The 27,735-nt window shown below is 46.9% G+C and overlaps 1 protein-coding gene across 1 annotated transcript in view; it reads left to right on the top strand.

Moving 5' to 3' along the window:
* The first annotated feature begins 1,653 nt into the window (after window positions 1-1,653).
* HTR7 (5-hydroxytryptamine receptor 7) overlaps window positions 1,654-27,735 on the top strand; it is a 43,791-nt gene continuing 17,709 nt past the window's right edge. The window contains exon 1 of the mRNA XM_079976370.1: window positions 1,654-2,390. Coding sequence (XP_079832496.1) covers window positions 1,774-2,390 — 617 coding nt within the window. The 5' untranslated portion in view covers window positions 1,654-1,773. The remainder of the gene's footprint in view (window positions 2,391-27,735) is intronic.

Below are 27,735 nucleotides of genomic sequence, written 5' to 3'. Positions count from 1 at the left end.
CTTCCTAATCGCTCCAGGTCTGCACTCCTGGCTCACGTAGATGGTCTGTGCAGCTTTACACAAGAGAATCTAAAACTGCCATTAGCCAGAAAGCGCATTTGAATTCTGAATGCCTCCCTTCCACTTCCTCCTATTCTGCATTACTGAAGTCCATACACTCACATAAAAAACTGCAGGAGGGGGCCCAAAAGCAGCTCTGAGGCTCGGATGCCACCCCAACCCCTTTTCAGCTGGGCTTAAAATAAAAAAGAAAGATCCCCACACTCTTTATTTGAGGTCACTGAACCTGGCCTAAATTGAAATGGAGCCATCTTGCTCCCACCCTCCAAACAATGTGAGCAGCTTCGCCTCTGAAAATGCTGTGTCCATCCAGCGGCAGGCCTCTTGTCAAATATAGCCTCGCCATTTCCCCTTTTTCTTATTGCAGTGAATCAGCACTGCTCTGCTTCATGGTTCTTTACTTCCAGTTCCTTCGCACCCTGGTCTTCAGCAGCTGGCAGGGGTGCGAGAAGTTGGGGGTGCTGGGGTGAGGCAGCGGAATCACCACAAAGGTAATTAAGAGAGTTTCTATTTTCAGGTGAGATTCAGTCACATACCAGCAAGTTCAGGGTGAGCGCTCATTAAAGAGCAAACATTGACCAGTCTCCCTGCAAACAATCTGGATTTTTCTCTCTCCCTTATTCTGGATTTCTGTGTGTTCCATGGACAAGCGGAAAAGGAGATGGGAACACCTGGACTGAAGGAAGGGAAGGTGAGGGAAGGAAGTAATTTGGAGGAGAACCTCATATGGACAACGGAGAATTAATGGAAGTACGGAAGGCTGGAAGAAAATAAAATGGGATGGTGCTGGCCCATTTAGGCACACACAGAGGGCAATTTTAAAGGAAAAGACTGGAACTCACACCTTCTGTTACCCTTGCCTAATATCTGGGGAGGAGATTCAGTGGTGTGAATAACCACACCCTGTTGGTTTTCTGCCTGCCCTGCTGTCCAAAGCCCTGCTGAATCATGCGGGGAAGGGGGAAGGGGGGAGGGGTATGGGTACCAAGACAGGATCACTTCACATTGCATCGCGTGCCATCTTCTCAGCAGTCGGCCCCACCTAGCTGCATGTGAATAGTCCCCGCAGCGCCTGCAATACACCGCGTGGAATCCAGAAACGCGAACGCGTGAACCAGGCGCGGAGACGGAACGGCGCTCTGAGTTCCCAGGAGCGCGCAGTGCCGTCGGTGCACGTGTCCCAGGGTGCAACGTCGGCGACACGCGAGATCTATTCAGGGGTGGGGGGCAGGCAGGCAGCCCTGCCTTCGACGGAGCCCTGCCCCTGGGGCCAGAGCGCGCGCCACGACCACGCCTCCGACGGTGCTCTCCGTCGAGGGACGCGGCTGCTTGCGCAGAGGGCTGCAGCAGCGCCGTCGCTGCCTAGAAACTTCCCGGCCGGACCTCGACCGGCTTGCGTGGGGCTGTCGCGTCCCGCTTGCGGCTGAGCCAATGGGCTGGGCTGTGTCGGGGCTCACACTGCCCCCTGCGGAGGCGGACCTCGGCGTCGAGCGGGAGCCGAGCGGACTATGCTAGAGCCCTCGGCGCCGGGGCAGCGGCGGGATCGGCGCGGGGATCGTGCTGGTGGCGCCGAGGCAGAGGGAGAGCTCCCTGCCCGGGCAGGCGGAGCCCCTCGCCGCCGCCGCCAGAGCGCTGGGAGTCGCCGCGGCGGCGCGGAGAGGCGGCCATGCGGGGGGCTGGCTGCTGCTGGCTTGGTGGGCAGCCCTCCTCAATATGGTCCTCGACGTCCACGGCGCCGGCAGCTGCCCGCTCGTCTCCAGCCCGCGGCGCTGCTTCGCGCCCCACGCTCCCCGGCAGCTGGGCTCCGGCGGCGCGGCGGCGGCGGCGGCGATGATTTCGGGCTCGCTGCACCCGCCCCGCTTAGGGATAGGCGGCAAGCTCTTGCAAGGGGTCACGGCCAGCCCCGGGGGAGGCGGCCATGCGGGCAGCGGCAGCGGTAGCGGCGCCGGCAGCAGCAGCAGCCCCAGCCCGGGCTTCGCGGACAACGACACGCAGTGCGGGGAGCAGATCCTGAGCTACGGCAACGTGGAGAAAGTGGTCATCGGGGCCGCGCTGTCGCTCATCACCTTGCTGACCATCGCCGGCAACTGCCTGGTGGTCATCTCCGTCTGCTTCGTCAAGAAGCTCCGGCAGCCCTCCAACTATCTCATCGTGTCGCTGGCGCTGGCCGACCTGTCGGTGGCCGTGGCCGTCATGCCCTTTGTCAGCGTCACCGACCTCATCGGCGGCGAGTGGATCTTCGGCAGCGTCTTCTGCAATGTCTTCATCGCCATGGACGTGATGTGCTGCACCGCCTCCATCATGACCCTCTGCGTGATCAGCATCGACAGGTGAGCGGGCAGCGGGCGGCGCGCCGTCGAGGGAACCGGGGAGGGGGCTTCGCGTCGAAGCAGCTCAGGCTTGGGACGCTGGGTGTGTTTGTAAAACTTGCTCGCGGGACAGCCGACGGGTGCGTTCACACGTGCGAGCGCCTCGGGAGGCTGCTGCAGTGTGGGAAGCAGCAGACCAGGTCACCGCTTCAGACGCCGCGTTTTTTTTGGCGTGGATCGGCGTGCAGATGGGAAGATGCCCTGAAATTCCCATTCGGAGAAGAGGAGGAATATCATGAGAGGGTTAGAGAGGAGTTTGTTCCTTAATCCACTCGGGAATGTGGATTAAGTTCGGATAATGGCAGGCTTCATCTTTAGGATGAGAGTTCTTTTCTGAAAAACTCAGAAAATTGATCACTATTTTGTGGTATGTTGGTTGGCCTAATTAAAAAAAAAACACGTGTTGCCATACTGAGGATTTTGGGATTTGAAGTAGATTCTTTACTCTGCTTGCTGACCTTCATTCTGATATACATTTCACCAATGTGGTTTTAAGAATGATGAGAGATGGTGAATTTTTTACTGGTCTCCTCATGCTTTTATGTTGACTGGTGGCTCTGGTCTGTTTTTAGCAATAGCAAGCTGTTCTAAAGATCACTTGACCTTTGTTTTCTGCGTAGGTTGTGAAGGAAATTGCTCAGAAACATTTGAGGTGAGCAACCAAACCCGTAACACATTTGCACAGGGTGGGTTTTATCTGTGTGTCTTACGTAGAGAGGTGATTCCAAGCTTTGTTAGGGAGAAACTGAATTGAGAGTGATCGTTCTGGAGGAATTTAATCTAGAATAAAACAAGGCTTGGAACCGGGCTGCTGTGGTACAGTATTTGTTTTGTTTACAGAAGCAGGAAACCTTAGGTCTAAGGCATCTGTGTGCACAGTCGCTTTTCTACCTTCTAAATAAAGCCCACCCTTCACATTATGGCTAGAGATTCTGCTTGAGTGCATCTTAAGTTTCCCATTTTTTAAAAAGTTGCCCCTATTGAGGCATGAGGACTAATCACAGCTTTGTGATACTGCGTTGCCAAGACTGATGGAGGGACCTTGAGCGAAGTTAACCGATGCATTACGGCAAGGCTCTAAAAACTGAATGAAGTAGTAAATTGTCTGACTGGAGCAGAAAGGCAGGTTCTACAACTGTTCCAGCAGGGGTCACTTTTGCTTTGTTTATCCTCGTACCTGAGAAGTAAAAGAACAGATACACTGTGTAAAAAGTCAGGCCAAACAAACAAACAAACAAACAAACTGCTGTTTAATGTGACTAAGCAAGCTTCCCATACCTCCATTAATTTTCTGTCGCCCATATGATGTTCTCCTGCAAATCTCTGCACTCTCACACTTTCCCCTCCCTCAATCTGGATTTCCACTTCTTTCTGGAGTATCCCTGGTATGAGAAAATCCAGAATGAGGAAAGGGGGAATTGTGGGCAAAGGCAGTGCTCTGCAGGAGGTCCTCATGAAGACAAGGGAGAATTAATGGAGGTTCTGGAAGCTTGCTAGTCACTTTAAACCGCAGTATGGGCGAGCCTTTAGTTGATTCTACCTGCCTCTGCCTCCTATTGGCCTCCCAACTTTGCATAATTCTATAGTAAACAGGGTCTTTCTGTCAGCCCCATCACGCAGTTAGGTGTTCCCAAGCCCGTTAAATCAGTGGGCTTAAGCCGGCCTAATTCTGCACGGGGCTGCAGTCTGTTAGAACGATTTCTCCATTTATACTAAGGCAACATGTGGCACTCCCTAAAGAGCTACTAAATCTTTGACACCTGCGCTTGTTTACAAATCATCCTGGGTGCATTGGGTTACCTTTTAGTACTAGGATGCTGTGCAGGAATGTTTCAAAGCAAAAGTATCTAGGTTATTCCCCTTACGCTGATAGTAAATGGCTAATTGCAGTTGACTCATGAACTGCTTCCTTTCCAGTGTAAGGATTTGCTTGGTTTTACTCTTGCAACATTTTGGCGATAGAAAAAGCCCTCACAATAGCTTACAAAAATAAAATATCAGCATCAATTAAAAAGAGCATTTGCAGCCCATTTTAAAAGAGATAAAGGAAACCATAAGCAAATAATCATTGCAAGTCTGGTGGAAGAAAAGAAAAGTCTTGATCCACTGCCTGAAGGACAACAGAGAAGGGGTCAGTTAAACCTCCCTGAGAAAGAGCTTCATAGTTAGGGCGCCACAACCAAAAAGGCACTGCACTTTGCCCTTGCCAATCACACTTGCCTTGATGGTGGAATGCAATTGATGAGCCAGTTCATGGAGGAAGAAGCGGTCCTTGAAATATCTGGTTCTGCATCCAAAGCTATTTTGTACTGTTAAAAATAATAATCCAGATTTATTATTTAGCCTTATACAGTAGTACCTCGGGTTAAGTACTTAGTTCGTTCCGGAGGTCCATTCTTAACCTGAAACTGTTCTTAACCTGAAGCACCACTTTAGCTAATGGGGCCTCCTGCTGCTGCCGTGCCGCTGCTGCGTGATTTCTGTTCTCATCCTGAAGCAAAGTTCTTAACCCGAGGTACTGTTTCTGGGTTAGCGGAGTCTGTAACCTGAAGCGTATGTAACCTGAAGTGTATGTAACCCAAGGTACCACTATACTTACTCCTAGGCCCAATCTAGTACTATTCTGTGCATGCACACACACATGGATTGGAGGGTGGGTAGCCATATTGTGCTTGTGCATTAGTCATATTTATTTATTTATTAGAATCAATGTGTATGTTCTTATTTCCTAAGTGAAAGAGATGGATCCTTGCTCCAGAAAGGAGCTTAGTCTAAATGTTGGCCATGAGGAAGAAGGCAAAGTTGGGGAGAACAACAGATTTGGATAGCAGGCGGGTATTTGCTGCTTTAGAAAAATCAGGACTGGTGAAACCCTGGAAGAATTCTGTATGCTTGTTGTCTCCAGTATGTGAATGCTCATCTGGACTGAATTCAGTGGAAATGACATCAACATGAATGAGATAAACTTTAAACTCATTCAATATTAGGTTAGCTGTACGCAGAGTCCCACGGAGAAGCTTTGAGCACGTAAATCTTTACATGAATATTCCCTCTTTCATGCTGAAGCCAAGCTGCTGAGGGTATAACCGCTGGCCAGTGAACACCCTGGAAGGTGTTGCTTATGGGTCCAATCCTGCAGCCCCTATCAATTGTCAGAACAGCTTTTTTGTTTATCTTTTAATCTAACAAATTATATCGGTTGTGCCGAAGCCATGGCGGTAGTGGGGAAAGTGGCTTTTTAATTTTATTGTGCTAAACTAGAGCTTGGGCTTCAGCTGCGAACCTACAGAACATCTCCTAATTAAGTAGAAAGGAATGAACATGTCATATTGCTGACAGTGCAATTACTTTTCGTCTTGCGTAAATAAAAATTGCTTCCACGAAAGAAGAGTAATTCTGGAGAAACGAATCCCCTGTGGTTTGTTTACTCCAGTGCACAGGTGGTCAGATTTTCCTCCTCTACTTTCAGTGGGGCTCGGGCCTCAAAGTCCTGGGCTAGAGCCAATCTCAGGATTAAGAAAAGCCTAAAGAACATTCCACATGACCTCAAGGCCCCCAGCCTGTTTCAGGTTTTGGAAGATGATGTCCGAAGAATCGCAGACAAAGCAAACAACCGCCAGAATTCCAGACAGCATGTTGTTGCATGCAGTTCTCTGGAAAATGAGAATGAACTAGAAAGCAGGTCAGTCAGAGTTTTGGGAATAGGGGGCTGGGGGCTGGGGGGGGGGGAGTGGCAGAATCCGGTGAGAATGGAGTATGAGACAGACAGAAAATAGATTCTGCTGCCAAAGGAGCTTGAGTTTGCTACATAGCAATAGTCTCCATGGCCAATCAAACTGCAGCTGCTTGACAAACAACAGGTTGTGCCAATAGCAGCTGCTGCAGTAGGGCAGAGCCTTGGAGCCGCCCTCCCAACATGTGTGCTTTTGCAGCTTCCTTGGATGGGGATGGGATGAAGTGGGCCAGTTGTGAGGTCAAGGCTGGTGCTCCCACTGGTGTGTCCGCCCAGCCCTGATCTTGCTCCCGTCCTGCCCCAGCCTCATCAAGCTAAGCTACAGCAAGGCTGGTGTTTAGAGGGCATCTCCTTCCATACCAGCTGCTATTGGGAAGTGCTGCATAGAGGAAAATTTCCCGCTGTCTAACTTTCCCGCAGAAAATTTCCTGTTCCATAGGTTTGTAACAATGGATATATGCCAGTTTCAAATCCAGTCTGAGGCCAGCTTGGCAGTTTCAAAGTGTTTACCTTTAAGCATGCTAAATTAGTTTACTCTAGGGCATCAGAATGTTATCCAATGCAAACTGAAAACTCACTGATGGGAAATAACCCTATGCAAATTTCACTAATTTGCAATTCCAAATTTTCTGGAAAACTCGCATTACTAACCAGGCAGAGGGCCTTCTCGGGAGTGGCGCCCACCCCGTGGAACGCCCTCCCATCAGATGTCAAGGAAAGAAACAACTATCTGACTTTTAGAAGACATCTGAAGGCAGCCATGGTTAGGGAAGTTTTTAATGTTTGATGTTCTATTGGGCTTTTAATTCCATTGGCTGCCGCCCAGAGTGGCCAGGGAAACCCAGCCAGATGGGTAGGGTATAAATAATAAATTAATATTATTACTATTAGTAGTAGTAGTAGTAGTAGTAGGAATGAGGCTCAGAAGCAAACAGGACTAGGAAAGTCTAGTCTAGGCACTTGATCCTGATGCTTGTTCTCTACAAATACTGCCAGTCCTTTTCTTCCATAACAGTTTTTCCTCATAATCTCCAATTTTGCTGTGCAACGGCCCCACTATTACTTGTTTCCATCCCCTTGTCCCTGAAGAAATCCTCAATTCTTGGAGCACCCTATACTTCTGAGCCTAATAGGTGACACTCCTACTTTCTTGTGTTGTCTGTGATGAGAAAAAGACAAGTCTTTACTTGTGTTCACCTGCCCACCTGCTGACTTTTCTTGTTTTTCCTGTTCTGGTTTGTCATGTTTCACTTGCCCTGGAATCATGTGTGGTCCACGAGCCACAGATTGGCCACCCCAATCCCAGTCTAGCAAGGTCTTGCGCTGTGAGTTGTTTTGGGTGCATTTGTGTGGGGTCTTATTGCATGGGTTCTGAGTATGTCATGCATATACTGTACAGCCTATTCCCTTCATGATAGTTCAAACTCTTGTAATCAAGCCCTCCAAGGAGAAGGAAAACTCTGATCATAAACCTCTGCTGCCTTGCTGGAAGAAAAGGCTAAGGAGTGAACCATACACAAATCTGGAGTGGAGTCCCTAAGACAGTTGGATGGTGTCTTGTACACCTCCTTCAGGCAACTCCTGCAGCCAAGCTGGTGCCAAATGTACTGCTCTGCTTTCCTTTGGAGGAAGGGCAAAAAAAAATTGCATGCTTTTGCGGCTCAGTGAGAGAAGGACGGGAAGCTTCTCCCCCGTTGGATCTTGCCACAAATGGCCTCAGCCCAGTATATCTGAAGGAGTGTCTCCACCCCCATTGTTCAGCCTGGACACTGAGGTCCTTCTGGTGGTTCCATCACTGTAAGAAGCGAAGTTATAAGGAACCAGGCAGAGGGCCTTCTCGGTAGTGGCGCCCATCCTGTGGAATGCCCTCCCATCAGATGTCAAGGAAGTAAACAACTATCTGACTTTTAGAAGACATATGAAGGCAGCCATGTTTAGGGAAGTTTTTAATGTTTAATGTTTTATTGTGTTTTTAATATTTCGTTGGAAGCCACCCAGAGTGGCTGGGGAAACCCAGCCAGATGGGTGGGGTATAAATAATGAATTATTATTATTATTATTATTATTATTATTATTATTATTATTATACTCCATAGTCTGACAGGTGATTTTTGTGACCTCCTGGGCCTGTTTCACTAACCCTTAGGTATCCCTGACCGAGAAACCTTAGTAATTATCAAAAATTGATTGATGGATTAAATGTTGCTTGCCTACTAATTAACTATTTTAATTACATTGTTGGATTTAAAAGATTGATTAAAGCACACTTTATAAATGCATGATTTGAATCCAGTGAATGCAAAAGTTGGAAACATTTCACATAACCAGTGAAGGGTTGATGTGGCCCCATAGCACTGCCTGTGCACTGGGGGTTTTCATAGGGCGGAGCCAAACCATGCTTCCCCTTTGGCACCCCACATTTTTCAGTCTTCAAAGGAAATCTGAATTTACGTACTGACTGGTGGGGGGGAGGGGGAATGGAACGTGAAGCTGTTCATTTCAAACCATAGCTATTCTGAAATATAACTCCTGTTCATGGGTATCCTGTTTTCTATTTTTCTTTATAAAAGCGACAACAACAGCATATTCTTGGACCAAAGGCACTCATGGCCTCTTGTGGCTTATACATCTGCTGGAGAGCAAGAGGCAGCTGTTAGCGAGGCAGGAAGAAGAAAATACAAACAAAGGACATGTTTAATCTGGGGCTTCTCTTCCCTCGCCTGTCGTGACACACAGGCTTACTTTGGCGGCTCCATTCACAACATCACTTTGGAGCGTTTCCCTCTGTTTGCTGCTATGTCTGGCTGCCGCCCATTTCCTTGCACTTCCACTTGACCTGCATCTACCCCTACACCCCAGCAAAGAGATCGCATGTGCATCCACCTGAAAAGATCGCACTTCTGATTAATCGCGCTTGGAAGTCATAACAAAAAGGGCAACTGGGAACAGGAGAGAAGAAACTTAACATTTATCCCTCTTACCTCCCCCACTGCCCCCGAAACAAATGGGACATTTGGGGGGGAGGTGTATGTGAAATTCAATAGTACATAGTAATTTATGTACACAGCAGATGGATGGTGCTGTATAAATAATCATAGTTTGCTTGCTTACAAAGCTTGTGTCTCACATAAGTGACAACTTTGTGCTAATGCGCAGATCAGCCTTTGCCAACCCAGATGCTTTTACAAATTATTGATTAAGTATTAAGTTTGTATGCTGCCCTTCACAGGGTGGTTCACGACATAATACAAAATCTGAAGGCGAAATAAAACATAAAGCAAACCAATAACCCTCTTCCCACAAACCTATTTAAAAGGCCATAAAAGGTTTCATCAGCAAAAGGCCTGGTTATAGAGAAATGTTTTTGCCTGCCTCCTAAGGATACACAATGAAGGCGCCAGGTGAGCTTCTCTGGGGAGAGCATTCCACAAACGGGGAGCCACGACAGAGAAGGCCCATTCTTGTGTTGCCACCCTCCAGGCCTCTCAGGAAGGGGCACATGAAAAAGGGCCTCAAATGATGATCGCAGGGTTTGAGTCAGTTCGTATGTGGAGAGATGGTCTTTGAGGTATTGAAATTTGTGGATGGGTATAAATGAATCTTGTCAGTTTTCATTTCTTTCTCAGGATCCCATTTCCCAGTCTGAAATTCAGTTCTCCACATTTTCACATCAAGCTGAGTTTTTCTTTTAACAAAAGAAGATTCATCAACAGTTTTGGTGTGAATTTCTCCTAATATGTACACATTTTTTTAGTATGCAGTTTGGACTAATATGTACCTTTTTTTTGCTCCATCAGTTCTCCTTAATTACCATAGTTTTTGCTCTATATGACTCACTTTTTCCCTCCTAAAAAGTAAGGGGAAATGTGTGTGCGTCTTATGGAGCGAATGCAGGCTGTGCACCTATCCCAGAAGCCAAAACAACAAGAGGGATTGCTGCTTTCGCTGCTCAGCGATCCCTCTTGCTGTTCTGGCTTCTGAGATTCAGAATTTTTTTTTTCTTGTTTTCTTCCTCCAAAATCTAGGTGCGTCTTGTGGTCTGGTGCATCTTATAGAGCGAAAAATATGGTATTTTATTTTCCAGGAAAATATTTTTATGTACACTTTCTTCCAACAGAGGCAATTTTTTTTGTACACATTGTTTGATTGGAGAACTGCAACATAAAATCTGGAGAAGTGCAAATTTTGGAGGACAGTGGTGCGCTTGTTTTGCGCATTGGTTTGAGAAATGTGACTGCTAGCAATTTCTGATTAAAATGCAAACATAATTGATACCCCCCCATCCCTAGCTACAACCCCCATTAACCCCAGTCGGCATGGCCACCATGCCAACTGGGGCTGATGGGAGGTATAGTCCAAAATATATGGAGGGCACCAGGTTGGCAAACCCTGACTTAGAAGTTCAGTTGAATGTTGTGAATCTAGGTTCCCTAACCATGCTGTAGATGCCATTGATCTTGGTAGGGGCTGAGGGCTTACTTCTGAGCAAACATGCACATGGTTAGGTTTTGCAGATTTGGATCTTGACTTTGGGTCTTGGCAAAGCTTTTCTTTTTGAAGTACCATAATGCTTCCTAAACAGACAGGCTGCCTTGCCCCCCACAACTGTGTGTGCCCGGTGTGTGCTGATGTCACCGCGACATACACTTGTGATGTCAGCAGGTCCTGTGGCATAGAACCTTTGGGGGGGTTCAAAATTTTGTTCAAAATTTGTAGGTGCCTGGGCACCCAGCGTCCTGCATATTTAGCACCTATGTTCCTAAGTGAAGCCATTTGCTGATACGTAAAAAGCAAAGGGGCCCTATTTACTAGAGAGGGAAGAATGGCGCCGAATATATTTACGTAATACGTAGCTTATTGAGGAAGAACTTCAGTGCATAGCAAGTGAAAGAATACTGAAGGGCTGGGTGGGGGGAAGGGGCAATAGTCTAATGTGGCCGTATATTTTATTAAAGCATCGCTAGGTAATTTGGCTGTCTTGCTAGAGGCATACAAGGCATATATCAGATGCAAGACAGCCTACAATTTGTCTTTTCCACCCCCTGGGCTCCGATTTTTCACAATACAGGTCCCTGAATATATACCCACTTCTGGCTCTTTGGATCAGCATGTCAACATTTATGTGCCTGTTTTATCATTCAGATGTGGGATTTAAGATCCCTGTTATTAGAATTATCTTCCCTGGGGTGGCCGAGACTCTAAAAGGAAGTCCATGCTTTGCATATCGTAGCACCATTCCAGCGTTCAGTGAATAGTTTTAAAAGGCCTGTTAGAGATTGCCCTCTAGGTATCTGGAATGGATGCATCAATCATTCTAAGGCTGCACAGATTGCTTGCTTATAGGTTGGCAGGGATATTCTTCTTATTCCTTATCTGGTAGTAACCTCAGAGCCCAGAGTGTGTTCTTTTTGCTACAGGGTGTGGAGAAGACCCTTGAACTAATATCCCCTTATACTGAGATGCTAGTTCCCCAAGAAGCTTTCCACATGTGATTGAAAGGTTTCACGTGATAGGTGGGCACACCATGTGAGCATGGTCAATTTGTATATACAGTGAACAAACGCAAAGCCTCTAGGACTGCCAACTCTTGCAATAAATAAAATCTAAAATATATGTGAGTCCAGAAAAAAGAAAAGCAACAACAGCCTATTGCAGCCTTGTAAGTAAGCCCACAAAACTTACAATGCCTGGAAAAAAACAACAACCAGCAAACAAGCAAGGGAACAAAAACCTACCACACTGATTTCCCTGCCTTATTTTAGTGCAGGGGTTGCCAACGTTGTTCCCAGCTAGATGTTGTTGGACTACAGCTCCCATCATCCCTGACCACTGGTCCTGCTCGCTAGGGATGATGGGAATTGTAGTCCAACAACATCTGGGGACCTGAGGTTGAGAAAGGCTGTCCTATTGCTTTGGCAAGCTTGATGAAGTCAATACCTAATTAGTTTATGATATTTACTGGCATGGAAGAACGGCATGTAGATTTTATTTTCTAAAGCTTCAGGTACAAAAATGTGTTAGTTCATTTCTGGACCCGGTTCATCCTAAAGGCTGAACCACAGGTGACACCAGTGGTTGGTTCTTTTGACCTTTTCCAAGGCTTTTAGCAGATAAGATGAAATATACTCTGAGTCCTGCAGTGATTTCATGCTCTTTATTGCAGCTTGTAAAACACTGATTGAATTTCCCCCAAAACCTCAGGCTTATATATACATTATTTACAAAATGAGTCCCGTCTGATTGGCTGATTCTGCTTCCCTCCTGGAGCCTGTTTGGCCTTCTCCTGCAGGCCAATCAGTTGTTGCATTCTAGGATCCTACCTGCCTATTGTTCTAGGATACAGGCTTAATATATAACATAAGAGTAGGGTGGTTCTGTGTCCTTCACCCAGAGAATTGTCTTCTGTATTTGTCTGAAGGGTAACTTGGTCCAAATCCAGTTTAGAGATAAAGCACTATAAGAGGCGAGAGGAGGGGCCTTGATGCTGACCATCACTAGTTTGCACCTATACAACAGGTAGCAGTCTTCCTTATTATGATGAGGTGGGTTATATGGCCACCCTAAGTAAGAAGTGTTTGCATTTGGCTGAGGCCAGGGTGCTGGGGGAGATGGCGTATTATGTTTCACTCTTTCTCACTGTGCCATTTCCTCAATCCAAAATAACTTTGCAGTCTCTGAAGCTGCTAGTTTTCCCTATGGGGAAAATTACAAATAGCAGCCAGGTTGGGGGGGGGGGGTGCAGGGATGAAGGATGGTAGTGTGCGGGGGGGGGGGGAGGAGAAGAAAAACTTTCCCTACAGCTGTTGCTTTAATCCAGTGGTTCTCAAAGGGTGTTGTGCATGGCACTGATGTGGCAGGAGAGGATGACAAGTGTGGCAGGAAGATTCAAGGACAAAGAAATGTTTAAACATTTCAAGGTAGTATAGTATCAAAGTTTTTCTGTGCAGAATATGGATAGATAAATTTTCAAAATGAGAGCAAGAGTATCACATGATATTACAAACCCACACCTCTCACTGATTTTACATACCTACTTGAGGTACATATGTAAGAGGTTCATTTGTATTTGGGGAATGATTCATGTTATTATGTAGCTGCATTGTTTATGCTTTCTGGCTGTCGCTTGATCTTATTATAAAGTAGTTGTGTTCCGTGTTACAAATCAAACACTGCTAGAAGTTGTTTTCTTTTTGTTTTCCAGTGTATCAGTTTAAAAATCGGTGAAGTGGGAGCAAATTTTTATTCTGAAAGTGTGGCCCAGAGGGGAAAAAAGCTTGAGAACCACCACTCTAATCAAATGTAGACCTTGACATGTGAAATATGTGCATGGAGGCAGCATCCTGAGAATTGCTTTCACACTCTTTTGTTGGAAAATGCAGACTGGGGCAGTGTGTGAATTGGCCCTTGGAGCAATGCCTTTGCATGCATACCAGAGCCATAACCTGATTTATTTGTTTGTTGAAGGGACAGGGTGTTTGTCCACCCTCTTCCATCGTGCCCTTGCAGCAGCATGAAAGTCCTGTGTCTGAATAATGTTTCCCCTTCTTCTGAGTCTCTTCTCTTGGGAGTAATTCTGGTCCGGAATTTCTGAGTGTTGACAGAAAAGGCAGCAAAGCGCTGAGCATTGTGGGAAGCCAAATCTGGTAAAGGAGCCCTGACAAGTCATAGGCCACTTTATGGGAACTCTTCAGAATGACAAACCATGCAAAATTACAAAACAAACATGGTATTCTGTAAGGGCACATGAAAACAGGCCGTACAATACATCCCACTTTCACAAGGCATTAACTCCAGGGAAATGTAGGCCTTGGCCATTGTTTAGGAATCAAATTCCTCCCTCCATCCTTTCCTGTGAGTCGACCTATTTTGGGTCACCTCTTGAGCTATTTCAACCCTTCCCAGTTTGAACAGTTTCTGGTTGCTTGTTGGTGCCTCCATTTTTGTATTTCTGTCCTGAAGAACAGGCGGTGCCCAGAAGAGGCATATTTCATGCGTAGTGAAGGGCGGCTGTTGATGCTAGAACAGTAACTAGCAAAGAATTGCATCAGAGACAACTCAAAGAAAGATGACACACAATCAAGAGCCCTGTTGGCATTTTGGGAATGAACTGCCTCTGAAGGAAATGTAGAAATGGCCTCTGCACGAGGTTGCGTCCATAATCAGCTTGACTAATTAGTGATTGCCACAGAAATGTCTTATGAGTTTGCATAATCTCTCTATTTTTTTGAAACCGTGTGCAGTATCTGTCTTTATGTATTAGTTGCTATACAAACAGATTATGAAAAGCTTACTTGATTTTTTTTCTAATATCACAAAGGGCGTGTGCGCGATAGAATGAAAATTGCTGCCCAGGCGTCTCTCTCTTTGGTGATCACTCGTAGTCGAGTAAGATTGTCTTTCATAAACACAGTTTGAACAATGAGTCTGTAAGTGACTGTGGAGGCCAATTCTGGATCCACACGTCCTTCCACAGTGGAGACATAGGTTTCCGGGCGGGAGTTGATCATGGTGAGGTTTTGCCACAGTAAGCAAAGTACCAGTACTTGAAAACGGGTACACACAGTGGTTTTGCAACTCCTGTGAACTGGACATTGTGTCTGAGTGAGACAGTGCACGTATTTTTGTTCAGACATGCTGTCTTCTCAGCAGTTAGAAAGCAAACCTTCCCCAAACCAGAGTCAAACCTATTCCCCTGCCAGAGCTACAATTCCCAGAGTTTCCTATGAAGAGGGATTGATTTTTAAACTGCTCTGGGAATTGTAGCTCTGTGAGGGGAATAGGGGAATCACATATGGGCCATTTATGGCCAGAAAGAAAGCCATTTGGAGGATGGAGACAGGAGCGTATCCTTATCGAGAAAGGGAGGCAGCCACAGCAAATATTGCTGTTTTCTGTTTCATGTTGTTCCAAACTGGGCTCCGTGTTATGCTGCTGCCTGAGGTAACTTTACGCAAGCCGTACAGTATCTCTTAGTCATGCTTCTCTTAAATCAGGCCACATTTCAGCTACTTTTCGCTGTTGGCCTCAGCAGAGAGAGTCCTAGATAATAAACAGGCCACAACGACTGGGTCAAGGTAACCTTGGGATACGCTTATGTGATACCTTGTTGTTGTAGATAGACGGGGGACGCGCCATTCTGCTTGATCTCTGAGGGGTTGCAGCAGCAACAATAATTTGTCAGCATCCTACTTTAAATAACTGTGTAGGGGCTGTTCCCTTTCCCTTGGTAGCTTGAAAGTGAGAAAAGAAAACCACTCTTTCCAGATCCGGTGTGGCACATTAGTTTCTTCTGCACATGTCTTCTGGTATTAAATTATACCTGTACAAATCTGTATCTCTTCCTCTCCCCGCTTTTTAAATAAATGAAGCCAAAAGAGAGACAACAATGCTTAAATGTACAGATGTTTAAATGCACTTACTTGCAAGCATGCTAAGAACTAGCATTTCAAACTAGATTTCATTAGGAGGGAGGGAGGGAGCTGAAGCATAAAAACTGCAGTTAGCTCTTCAAGAAGAAGAAGAGGAGGAGGAAGAAGAAGCATAAGCATAAGCATACACTTCAATGATCATCTTCTGCAATGCCTGGATTCTTCATTCTGAAAGATTGCTCTGAAACTTGAAAGCACTGCAGATTCCTATCCAGCAGTTGGCTCATGAGACTATCACCTTGCTTAATCCTTCTTGCAAGCCACGCAGCGAGAGCACTCACTATAACAAATTGCTAAGTTTCTGCAGTGCTTAAAAATAGTCGCAAACACTTCATAAACCGAGGCCAAGGCATTTCGTTTGGCAGGAAATGCTGCAACCCACAGTTTCACTTATCTCTCCGAAAGGTCATGATATTTCCCAGCAATGATTACTTTATAACAAGTCTCTGCCCTTTGTGTACGTATTGATATGAAGATGTCCCAACTTGTTTGAACGTTACAGGACCGATAGGAAAGGGCTGCAGAATTCACACCATTGACAAAACTCCCCACACCCCTTAGATTGAGGTTTATGTTCTTCCAAGATACTCCCAAGAAAAGAGTAAGTTAAATACATCTCGCAGGTCACTGTGCTCGGAGAAGGCTCAGCACAGAGAATATTATATTATTTTATTGTCAAGTTTCAGTTGCTCTGATTACTTGGTTGAGCTCGTTGTAGAATGTTCTGGAACTAGACCACAGTCCAGCACAATGAAGAGTGCTTTAGCCTAGTTTTCTTCAGCGGTCTCCTCTGTGTTTGACTGGAGCCATAAACCTCTTGAAAATAAAACTAATTATTTTAGGATGCTGCATGTGGATGTAAGCTTCTGAAAAAAGACTGAGGGTTCGTGCACTTAAATTGGCAAAGTTAATCATTCTGAGAATCTAGATCTTTTCTAGCTGTCCTTGGCCAAAATCTCCATCAAGGCTGCGCATAATAGATACTGTATCATCAATATTAAGTGCATTGAAATGTAATTTAATCCATAAATGTAGATGCAGTTGGGAAAAGTCTTTTCTCTCAGATCGGATTGGCTAGTAACCATAAAGTGGAATATGGTGGATGTTGTTGTTGCTTTTTAGGAGGCCAAGGGAAGCTTTTATCCAGAACTCATTTGAGTTTCCTGGGACTGTCTGTGCCATTTTAGTCCTGCATACTTTGTTCCAGTACATTCTTTGCTTAAATGGCACACCATAGCATAGTTTGTGTGGAATGATTCTTGGAGGGTCTGGTTATCCTACTACGTACAGGAATTTTCTTTCTTTTTATCAATGGTAAAATGGAATAGCTTCATTTTTGTCTATAGGGTACAGTGAAGGGAGTCTTCAGGTTTGTGAGATCTGTTTTGATGTTTACTAGAATCCCGAGGTCCACCAACCAGAGCCAAGTACAGAATAGTGGCTGGATAATGAGAGCACAGCTATCAGTGCTTGACTTCTGGTTGAGCCCAGTCAGGCCTCTGTAGCACAAGGGTCAACCAACATTAAAAACACCTCACTGCTAGATACTGCTGCAGCTTTTCTTTACAGAGTTCATAATAAAGGCTTCCTTCCAATCAAAGGTTGGGCTCACTCAAAAGGCCTGAGACTTGACAGCTTTCTCTCCTTTACACTCTTATCCACACACGTTTTGGCCACATTCACAGAGGACATTAAAAGCACTACAATGCCATTTTAAACAGTCATGGCTTCCCCCAAAGAATCCTGGGAGCTGTAGTTGGTTAAGGGTGCTTAGAGTTGTTAGGAGGCTCCTGTTCCCCTCCCAGAGCTACAGTGGTTTAATCACCACAGGGAACTCTGGGAATTGTAGCTCTGGAAAAGGGAAAAGGGGTCTCCTAACTTCTCTCAGCAATGGCCTTATAACACACTACAGCTTCCACAATGGGGATGCTGTTACAGTTTTTAGAGTGGCATTTTCAGCAAGACTTATAATGGCTCTTTGTAAACCTTTTGCAAGAGCTTTGTCCCTGACTACACCACACCCTTTCACCACCGATGTGGGACTTGGGATACTTGCACCAGTTGAAAGGCACAGCTCATGTCACCCACGGTCGCGGTGGTCCATGGGTATTTTAAAGGAGCCTAAACGTTCCTCAGAACTTGCCATTTCACAAAGCAAAGCTTAACTAAGGATGTTTCTTGGAATGGCCCCACACCTCCCTTGGGAGTCTGACTAATTCCTGCCACATTTGTTGTTCTCCTTTGTTGTCAGGCTAGGAAACATTGGCCGCAATAAAAGCCCAGCAGCCTTGGATGTCTCCCCCCCCCCAGGGCAGTCTTAGCTCTGCTGCCCATTCAAAATAAAAGACTTTTTTTCCTTTCCAAAATCCCTCATAAGTTGCACAGGCAATCTGGCACCTAACTAGGCCAGAGACTACATTCACATTTGCATTTGATGTGCATATTTTTTGATATATACAGTGGTACCTTGGTTTACAACCATAATCTGTTCCAGAGATCTGGTTGTAAACCAAAACAGGTTGTAACCCAAGGCACGTTTGCACCAGTGGAGCCTCCCCCCCAAAATTGGTTATAATCCAAAAAAAAATGGGTTGTAATCCAAAAAAAGGGGATACGCACTTCCGGGTTTGACGTGGTTGTAATCCAAAACGGTTGTAATCCAAAGCAGTTGCAAACCAAGGTACCACTGTATTTTAAAAAAGTGAATTGCAATGACTGATGTAGAAACATAATTAATGATATTTCAGTAACTATCAGCCTTCTCCCAGTTTTGCAGTCTGCATTTTTAAAAGCCCGCATGATGCATTTTATGCCCTGTCTAATTTGACCCCATGGCCATTAGCATTTCTCTTACTCTGATTTTATTTTGTTTTAAAAGACTTGGCTGCTATATTCCTTAGTGCTATGATGAAAGGAAAAACAACAACACTCCCCTCTCCTGAGATACATACCCCTTAGCCGGCTTCTTTATGAAAGTATCCAAAAACTCAGTTTATCAACTCCAGGCTGTAACTGTGAAGATCGATTCTAGAAAATCTTTAGGTGATTTAACAGGGAATGATTTTCCCCAGCCCCATTTTCTTTCACTGTTCTTTACACTGAAAAGAAGGGTTGCAAAACAGTTTTAACATTTGTGTAGGAGTACAGAAAGCCAAGTTATAGTACAGATGAGAGACTAGTTGTGCCTCTATTTCCAGTCAGCAATTAAATATTTTTAAATTAAACATGTCAGTGGGTTGTTTTAAAAGTAATAAATTATTTCTAGCATGGGAGAAACATCCTGTAAGATTATGGAGATGTATCATTCCACCGGTCTGGGGGATATTATTCATCAGGAAACAAAAACAAAGGGATGTGTGTTGAAGTATTGTTTAAAAGAGAAAAATGGTACAGAGTTAAAGGTTCAACAATTTACTGGGTTGCCAGGCCCAACCCAAAGAAACTACCTGTGACTTTAATAGTTTTTTTTTTTTTTGGTAGTACTGATGTCTTTGATCTAAAGTTGGTAGCTTAATTTTTATTCCTTCTTTTTCTCTACCCACCCCAGTTCATTCAATTATGGCAGTTAAGACATAAGGTTCCCAGGCAGTCTCCAAAGGCCCAGTGTTAGAAATTAGCCAGGTGCCAGGTGTGTTTTGCAACTAGTGCGGGTCCAGTTGCAACCATGTGGAGATCTCTAGATGCTAGATTGGCGGCTGGGAAAGGTAAAGTTAAAGACGACCAAAGGTAAAGGTAAAGGACCCCTGGACGGTTAAGTCCAGTCAAAGGCGACTATGGGGTTGCAGTGCTCATCTTGCTTTCAGGCTGAGGGAGCTGGCGTTTGTCCACAGACAGCTTTCCAGGTCATGTGGCCAGCATGACTAAACTGCTTCTGGTGCAACGGAACACAGGGACGGAAACCAGAGTGCACACAAATTCCCTTTACCTTCCCGCCACAACGATACCTATTTATCTACTTGCACTGTTGTGCTTTTGAACTACTAGGTTGGCAGGAGCTGGGAAAGAGCAACGGGAGCTCACCCTGTTGTGCGGATTCAAACTGCCAACCTTCTGATTGGCAAGTCTAAGAGGCTCAGTAGTTTAGGCCACAGCGCCACCTGTAACCGAGGTTTAAGGTGCCATTTAGTGATTAGATTATATACCTGAGTTTCTAACACTGTCCACTTCTTTGCTCCCTGCTTACAGTAGTATCTCCCTACATCCCTCCAAAAGTGGCCCCTGTAGTTGGGCTCTGGGGCGGTACTCTGTTAGACAAAGTGGGCCTCTAGAGTAGATGTGGAGGATCTTTGGCCCTCCAGATGTTGCTGGACTTCATCTCCCATAATTCCCCTGCCATTGGCCATGCTTGTTGGGACCGATGGAAGTTGTAGTCTGGTAACACCTAGAGGTTCAAAGATTCTCCACACCTGTTCTAGAAGGAGATTTTTGAATTCCTGCATGTACACTAAGGTGCTACTGTGATCCTGTATATGTTGCTTCAGCACAGTCTTAACTCCAGTAGGGGAGTTTCTGCATAGTTTTGTCTCAAGTTCACTCATTCGTATTGTTTTCTGTGCTATGTATATTTGGAAAATGGCACCATTGTTCGATGCTGGGGTTATATTTCTGGGTTCCTTTCCCTTCCTCCCCATGGTGGAACGAAGCACTCCTGTATCATTAACTTAGTGCTTTCTTGTGTTTTTATTGCCTTTTAATGGGAACATACAGCAATAATTGGCACTTAGAAAAATATTATGCTTTTAAGCAGCATGTATAACAATGGGAAAACATTCCATCCCAAAATATTACCGTCTTTCTCTATTCCTCTTTTGCTAATGAACGTAAAAGCTCTTTCCAAATTTCAAATGGTGACTCTGACTGCATTCCAAATGAGTCTTTGACTTAATTTTAGCTTTTGATATGTTTTAGCACAATTAATATGTTTTGGCCTGGTTTCTAGCTAGGTTTTCAAATGTGGCTATTGGTTACTTTCAGCTGTAGTCACGGAGTAGTTTTGTGGGTGGCTAAGGTGTGCTTGGGGGCATCTGCAGGCACCGCGTTGGTGACCCCCAAGCTATGGCATATATCTGTGAACCTCTTAAAATGCTCTCTGGTCTGACATCTGACAGTGGAATGCCTCTGGCTGACATCTCTAGTAAAAGCAGAAAAATTTCCATTCAACTCTTAACAGCTGGGCTTTTCCACTTGGAGGATGATTGATGCCAACATATAATTTGTATATTATGCTGGCTGTGTGACTTTCATCGTGAGTTATGGGGATCAAAGTGGATTTGCAGCTGGGTTTCTCACATCTAAATACCAACACTCTATGGTATCATTGGCCCTTAAGTTATGGACTCTGAAGCACCCTTCATTTTCGCAGGACTCAGAAAGTCCCTGGCATCTCCAGGTAGGGCTGAGAGTCCATGCCTGAAACGGTGGAGAGCTGCTGTCAGTGTCGACAGTACTGAGCTTGATGAATCAATGGTCTGACTCAGTGTAAGGCAGTTTCCTTGTATCTGAGCAGGTACAACTGTCCACTAAGGCCTAATTAGTATATCTGCTTCCTGTGCCATTTTGGTGATATTTGGAGGGAATCAATACAGGGGCAGAATGACCGATCCTGTTAGTTTCGTGCCAGCTTTGTTGAGTGATACAAGAATTGAGCTTCTATTCTGTGACATAATAGAAAGAAGGCGCACTGTTTTATTGTAAAGATGGGCCACGCAATTATTCCCACACCCTTTATACCAAGGGTGGGAGCAAGACAGATCTCCAGGCTTCTGTAGTCAGGGAAAAGCCGGAACTCACCAGAACTGTGTTCCAGCACCTATTTTGTGCGTTGTGGCAGCCCCGTAGTGTTATGGTGCTGTCTCCACTCAGGGCTGTGCAATGTGGGCAGCAGGCAGGGTGAGCCAGCGAAGAAGAAAAGTCCCGCCCCCCCTAAAGAAAGCTCAACAACTTTGGGTGGGCGCTCCCTGCAAAGTCCCTGTTATGTAGTGAAGTTTCACCCTGGGCCAGCAGGGGGATACTGTATATAGTTTTCACTCAGGTCTGTAGATAGTTTTCACTCAGGTCCACATCAGTTATTTTAGGCGGGAAACGCTGGGCTGTTGTTGATACAATGTTGACAGCCGGCTGCCTATAAAAGCAGGCCGGCTGAGCTGTTTGCAGTCAGTTCTATTCCAGCTTACAAAATAAAGAGCTACTTGGAGAAATCGCTGTGTCGTCTGCTATGTCAACCCACAACTTAACACTGGCGACGAGGATGGGATCGATGGACATCAGAGCACAGCCAGATGCGGCCAGCCTCTGAACTGAGCTGAATCACTGAGCTGAATCACAGAGCGAAATCACTCAGCGAAATCACTGGACAGAACCAATTCAGAGCTGACTGTTCTGGCTAAGAGCACTGTGTTCCATCCATCGCCCTTCACGCCGGCATCGGAATCATGGCTTCACTTGTGCCTCTACTGCCGTTTGCGCCAGCCTCTGAATCATGGGACTCCTACCTCACTCAGTTCGACTGCTACCTCCAAGCCAACGAGCTGACAGCAGTATCAAAGGATCGGAAGCGGGGCCTATTCCTCAGCCTCTGTGGGCCTGAGGTGTTTGAGACGGCCCGAGCATTGGTTGCGCCTGAAGCAGTCCAGGCAACACCATGGGACACGATCCAAGAGAAGCTCCGCAACCACTACGCACCAAAGCCACCCAAGATTGCTGCCCGCCATGCGTTCTACCACCGGAACCAGGCAGAGGGGGAGTCAATCAACAACTACACCACCGCCCTGCGACAGGCTGCAATGCACTGTGAGTTCCGAGACTTAGACGATGCCCTGATGGATCGAATCGTCTGCGGGGTCCGGGACATCCATCTGCAACGGCGTCTCCTCGCCAAGCCAGACCTCACGCTACAGAAAGCCATTGAGGAGGCTGTGGCCTCAGAAGCTGCTGAACGCTCCGCCCAGGAGATCCGCAAGTCCAGCAGCCCGCGTCTTGCTAGGGAGCCAGTTCCGGTGCATCATGAAGAGGCCAGCAGTGATGAGGCATCCTCCAGTGAAGACGATGACGTGCACCAGACAAAGCGGGAGCGCAGGAAGTTCCAACAGAAGTCCAAGGGCCAACCGGAATGTGCCGGCTGTGGAGGCAACCATTCCCGTGCCAAGTGTCGATTCAGAGACGCCATCTGTAGGAAGTGTTCCAGAAGGGGCCACATCGCTAAGGTCTGCCGATCGGCTCCGTCTGACACCCCCCCTTCATCGACTCGCAAGTCCAAGTCTTCACTCCAGTCTGCCAAGGAAAGTTGTTTCGCTCTCACCAACTGCCGCTGCCCGTCTGGAACCACGATTGGCCAAACCGAATCGCCTACGCGACGCAAGCTGAACGTCACGGTGCTCATTGAAGGAGCTCCATGTGACATGGAGATCGACACCGGGTCTGCCCTGTCCATCATGTCATGGAGCACCATCAAAAGACTGGTACCCAGAGTGTCCAAAAGGCAACTCGACTCTCACCGCGTACACCTGAGAGACTACCAGGGAAACGACATTCCCGTGGTAGGCGTTGGCCGGTTCCGGATTGCCTTCAAGGATTTTTCGGGCCTGCTCCGGTTGGTGGTGGTCGAAGGTCAGCGGCCAAGCCTCCTAGGGCTAGACTGGTTTGATGCCCTCAGCCTGGAAGTCACCGGCATCAACTGCATCTCTAACGCAGAGACTGAGGGTCTGGTCAAAGACTTTGCCGAGGTTTTCGACGGCACCTTGGGGCAATATACAGGTACGCCCATCTCCTTTAGCCTTGATCCACAAGTCGCCCCCATCAAGCTAAAGCCACGCCGGGTTCCCTTTGCTCTCAAGGCTAAGGTGGACGAACAACTGGACAAACTGATCGCCCAAGGAGTTTTGGAGCCGGTTGACCACGGCAAGTGGGAAACCCCCATCGTCACGCCTGTCAAGCCAGATGGGTCAGTGAGAATCTGCGCTGACTACAAGTGCATGATCAACAAGGCACTTCAGCAGCACGCTTATCCGGTTCCTGTTGTCCAACACCTGCTGCATTCCCTGGGTGAGGGTAAGGATCGCACCATCAGCCGGGTGCTCAACTGGGTGTGGAGGGGGTGGCCACAAGGCCCTTTTGTATCGGAGTTCCAGCCCTTCGCAACCAGACAACATGAACTCTCAGCTCATTGCGGCTGTCTGCTGTGGGGAGACCGCGTCGTGATTCCCCAGGGACTCCGTCAGCGCGTCCTGGAGGCTCTGCACGTTGGCCACCCGGGAATTGTCAAAATGAAGGCATTGGCTCGGTGTTACGTCTGGTGGCCTAATATGGACGATGCCATCACTGCCTGGGTGTCCGCCTGTCAAGCGTGCCAAGAGTTGAGGCCTGCACCACCGGCAGCTAAGGGACACACCTGGGAGACGCCAAAGACACCCTGGTCGAGGGTGCACATCGATCTGGCTGGCCCCTTTCACGGCCAGACCTTTATGGTAGTGGTGGAGGCCTATTCCAAATGGCTGGAGGTCGCCCTGATGCCCTCCACCACTACCGAAGCCGTCATCCGGGTGCTGCGAGGCCTGTTTGCAACGCATGGGTGTCCTGATGTCCTTGGCTCTGACAACGGACCGCAGTTCACGTCAGGCACGTTTGAGCGGTATCTTTTGGGACTGGGCATCCGCCATGCCCTAACGGCACCCTTTCATCCATCCAGCAACGGGCAAGCGGAAAGAATGGTGCGCTCGGCAAAAGAGGCACTGGCGCGCCTGGACCGGGGAGACTGGCATGAGCGGGTCGCCGAATACTTGTTCGGGCAACACATCACCCCTCATGCGGCCACAGGGCGGAGTCCTGCTGAACTGCTTATGGGCCGCCGCCTCAGGTCACCGCTCGACCGGCTACACCCGGACTTTGCCATGGCTGAACCCCCAGGCTGTGCCAACGCGCCACGGTCATTTGTCCCAGGAAACCAGGTCTTTGCCCGGAACTATGTGGGGGACATTCCTTGGGTGCCAGCCACAGTAGTGGGAGTCACTGGACCTCGCTCGTACCAGGTGGCACTCGAATCCGGAAGCTTGTGGCGACGGCACATAGACCAGCTTAGGCGCAGGGTTGGGGACTTGGACACTACCATGGTGCCCCCAACTGCGCTTGCGGCTCAAGAAGAGACACGTACAGATGGCAAGGCCCCACCTACACCTCCCTCGCAAACTGCCAGCGTGGAGCCGAACCAAGCCGCTTCAGAGGGTCTGCCAGACTTACCACAGACTCAGACCACTCCACTTGCGGAGGCTCCACCCACAGCAGCGGATCCAGAGGAGTTGGTTCCAACGCCACCTAGGGTCGCACCACAGCCTCAGCAAGAACTGTGTGGCCCTCCGGACTTGGCTACCAGTCCCCGGCGGTCTGGCAGAGTTTCCAAGCGCCCAACTAATTTAAAGGACTATGTTGTTGGACATGTATCACTGTTGGTCTAAGTATGGGAAATGTAACCGATATGCTTTTGTGCCTAATTGAACCATTACGCGTAGTGCTGTATATAAGGAAACCATTACGATTGTAATTAACGCCTTATCTCGGTGGGGAGGGGTGTTATGTAGTGAAGTTTCACCCTGGGCCAGCAGGGGGATACTGTATATAGTTTTCACTCAGGTCTGTAGATAGTTTTCACTCAGGTCCACATCAGTTATTTTAGGCGGGAAACGCTGGGCTGTTGTTGATACAATGTTGACAGCCGGCTGCCTATAAAAGCAGGCCGGCTGAGCTGTTTGCAGTCAGTTCTATTCCAGCTTACAAAATAAAGAGCTACTTGGAGAAATCGCTGTGTCGTCTGCTATGTCAACCCACAATTTAACAGTCCCGACACCCCTTTTTCTATAAAAAAGCCCTTTCTATAGTGTTTGTTTGTTTATATCATTTCCTTATGCCAGAAGGCATCAATGTGACTTACAGCAAACAGTAGAAAAGGTTCTGGCAGTGCTTCCCTCCTCTCAGGCTTGCTCAGGCACAGTGTTAAGGCTCTTTCTAGCATCCTCTGGTCCCTGCACCTCTTCTCCACTGGAGGTAGGGCTTTCCTCCTCGTCGGAAGATTTTCAGAGGCTCCCTGTAACACAACTCCCCCTCTATCTCTCGCCTCTGAGCTGGTGGCAGTTCCCTGACAGTTTCAAATCCCCACTCAGCCATGAAACTCACAGGGTGACCTTGGACCAGTCACTGCCTCTCAGCCTAACCTACCTCACAGGGTTGTTGTGGAAATAAATTAGGAGAGAGAGAGCCATGTATTACACCTTGAGCTTCTTGGAGAAAGAGGTGGGTATGAATGCAATAAAGAAGTAAATAGGATTAATTAATAAAGATTATTTTTAAACAAATACGACATAACTGTCATAGAGGCAAACTGCTGAGAACCAAGAATGACCATGCGCTAATTCCAAACAAAGCCCCTACCTTAGGGTTGCCATACGTCTGGAATTTCCCAGACATAGCCGAGATTCGACCATCAGAAACTGTGTGGGTAGAAATCATTCAATGCCTGTGAAAATCCGGCCGTATGGCAACCCATCTTGGAAGTGTAGATTTTGGCAAATTTTGCAGCAACGTTTGTGTCCGGATTTTTACCTTTTGAAATATGGCAACTCTACCTAGTCTATCTCAGCATGATCACCATATGAATGAAGAAAGCCGATAAATAGCCCTCACTAGCCCTGTTCCACAACCTCCTTGAGTGCATTTGGCCCAGCTCAAATGTCTCCTCAAAGTGTGACAAGGCCTCTTGCTTTCGGTCTGGTTAGACAGTGGTGGGGTTTGAGGTGTGGGTGTTGTAGGTGCCTCTGGAATGTAACCTGCTGTACAAAGTTCAGGTCATAGACATAACATTGCCTGCCCCCCCCCCCCCCCCGGAATATTGTCAATTGGGGAAAGTTTCTCCTCCCTGCTTTATTCACTTATTTCGTGTCCTGAGTGATTTGCGGCCTTCCACACTGTTGATTGTGCTTCTATGGATGGCTCTCAAATTACAGGCATAGTTCAAGACTTTATATTTTCCGTGTTTGCTCAGGGAAGAACAAAGGCAAGTAATGGATAAAACAGCGCGCTGAAAATGACTCCACTTCTCCAAAGATAAATATTGTTACAGCTTTATCATCCAAGCTATGAAGTAGGCTGAGAAGGCTGCATTCATCATCTCCTACATCATTTGCATTCTAAGGAGTTTTCTTTTTAAAAGTCTTAGCATATTTCCACCCCCCTAACCTTTCAGAAACTTAAATATATTGAGGAAAGGAGGAAGTATTGTTGAATATTAAATCCGTTACTACCAACAAACCGAGGGTCGGGGGGTGGGGGAACCTGGAACTGTTCCGTAGGCCCAATATCATTATCTTCCCCACCCCACCTGTCAATCACCTGACATAATGTCCGGTGGCCTTTATTTCTGCTTGCGGGGGTCAACAGAAGCCCCTTTCAAAGCACTGTCTTGAGCAGTGCTTTGAAAGCCTTTCCCAGTGGGCTGGGGTGCCAGAGGTTCCCCACCCTTGGACTAAGAGACAGTGTGTGTGTGTGTGTGCACGCGAGAGAGAGAAAGATTTCGAAACCCAGCTTTCATTTCTGGGAGAAAAGGGTTTGTCCCTCCTTTCTATGGTTTCCACCTGCCTCCTTTGCCCCATGAGTTTGAAGGCAAATGGCCTCTGTGTCAGCATTGACATGTTCTGCCATAGCCTTTCCCCTTCACAAAGGGGTCGGGAAATGCTTCTGCCTCAACTGAGCCCTAGTTTTCCCCACTGTCTGCTTTATCTGGTGGAGCAGAGTTCGTCCTGGCCAGCTACATTTAACAGATGGTGCGGCTAGCGCTTAAGATAGTAGGGAGACAGAGCAACAAAATGACGGCAGGTCCCAGAGATCTAAGTTGGTGCATCACACTGTTTATATACTTCACTTATTGCTTTTTGGGCCAGGAATATTCATTGAACACAAGGCATGCTAACTGCAGTGCTGCTGGGGGAACCTGATCCAAGCTGGCTAGTAGCCTCTTCATTATTTTCCTGGCAAAAGACATGTCTGTCATGTCACCACTGCAGTCATAATCCTCTGTGTATGTGTGTGTGCTGTCTATGCCATTGTTTGTGTGCATATATTTCTCAATAAACCATACTGCACTAAAACAATCTACTAAACAAAG

Source organism: Podarcis cretensis (assembly GCF_951804945.1).
Source record: "Podarcis cretensis genome assembly, chromosome: 5".
Classification (NCBI taxonomy): domain Eukaryota; kingdom Metazoa; phylum Chordata; class Lepidosauria; order Squamata; family Lacertidae; genus Podarcis; species Podarcis cretensis.
The sequence above is the reverse complement of the archived record's forward strand: the minus strand, read 5'-3'. Positions and strand labels throughout refer to the sequence as shown.